Genomic DNA, 929 nt, shown 5'->3' with positions numbered 1-929 from the left:
CAAACCCAAACCCAAACCCAAACCCAAACCCAAACCCAAACCCAAACCAAACCCAAACCCAAACCCAAACCCAAACCCAAACCCAAACCCAAACCCAAACCCAAACCCAAACCCAAACCCAAACCCAAACCCAAACCCAAACCCAAACCCAAACCCAAACCCAAACCCAAACCCAAACCCAAACCCAAACCCAAACCCAAACCCAAACCCAAACCCAAACCCAAACCCAAACCCAAACCCAAACCCAAACCCAAACCCAAACCCAAACCCAAACCCAAACCCAAACCCAAACCCAAACCCAAACCCAAACCCAAACCCAAACCCAAACCCAAACCCAAACCCAAACCCAAACCCAAACCCAAACCCAAACCCAAACCCAAACCCAAACCCAAACCCAAACCCAAACCCACGACTAAGGTCAGACCCAACATTTTGACTTTTATTCATCTTAATTAATTATCTCAATAAATACTCATTATAAATCAATATATTATATATCAATATACTCCAAATTGAATATATAATCATATAATAACATAATATTACATCATTATAATGACTTATATAAGTTAATTTCATATAATAGATTAGACAATTAGAATATCAATGAAAACATTTCAAAATCATTTCAAATCAATATATCATCTTATAAATCATGTTTATAACGATATATATCAATTTCAAATACTTTGGTATCATTTCAGGATATTTACTATTCAACTTGTCAACTGACCTATACTAACATTGAAGATAGAAATCTATACCACTTCAATTCACTTCCAATACATCTATACATGATAATTAAATATATCTATATGATTTTGAAGATCATCCATATCATTCATGGTACATGGCTGATCCACTTGATACATACAGGGATGAGACAATGACATCTACTATACAGATCATTATGAAATTGATACAGTACC

The 929-nt window shown here is 35.6% G+C and overlaps 1 protein-coding gene across 1 annotated transcript in view; it reads left to right on the top strand.

The window, feature by feature from the left end:
- The window catches only part of NAEGRDRAFT_45856 (uncharacterized protein), a gene marked incomplete at both ends in the record, with an annotated part of 7,269 nt that continues 6,340 nt past the window's right edge, over positions 1-929 (top strand). The window contains one exon of the mRNA XM_002682538.1: positions 1-417. Within this exon, the coding sequence (XP_002682584.1) occupies positions 1-417 (417 nt within the window). The remainder of the gene's footprint in view (positions 418-929) is intronic.

The sequence above is a fragment of the Naegleria gruberi genome (assembly GCF_000004985.1).
Source record: "Naegleria gruberi genomic scaffold NAEGRscaffold_3, whole genome shotgun sequence".
In the NCBI taxonomy this organism is placed as follows: Eukaryota; Heterolobosea; class Eutetramitea; order Acrasida; family Naegleriidae; genus Naegleria; species Naegleria gruberi.
This window is presented reverse-complemented; position numbering and strand designations above follow the sequence as displayed.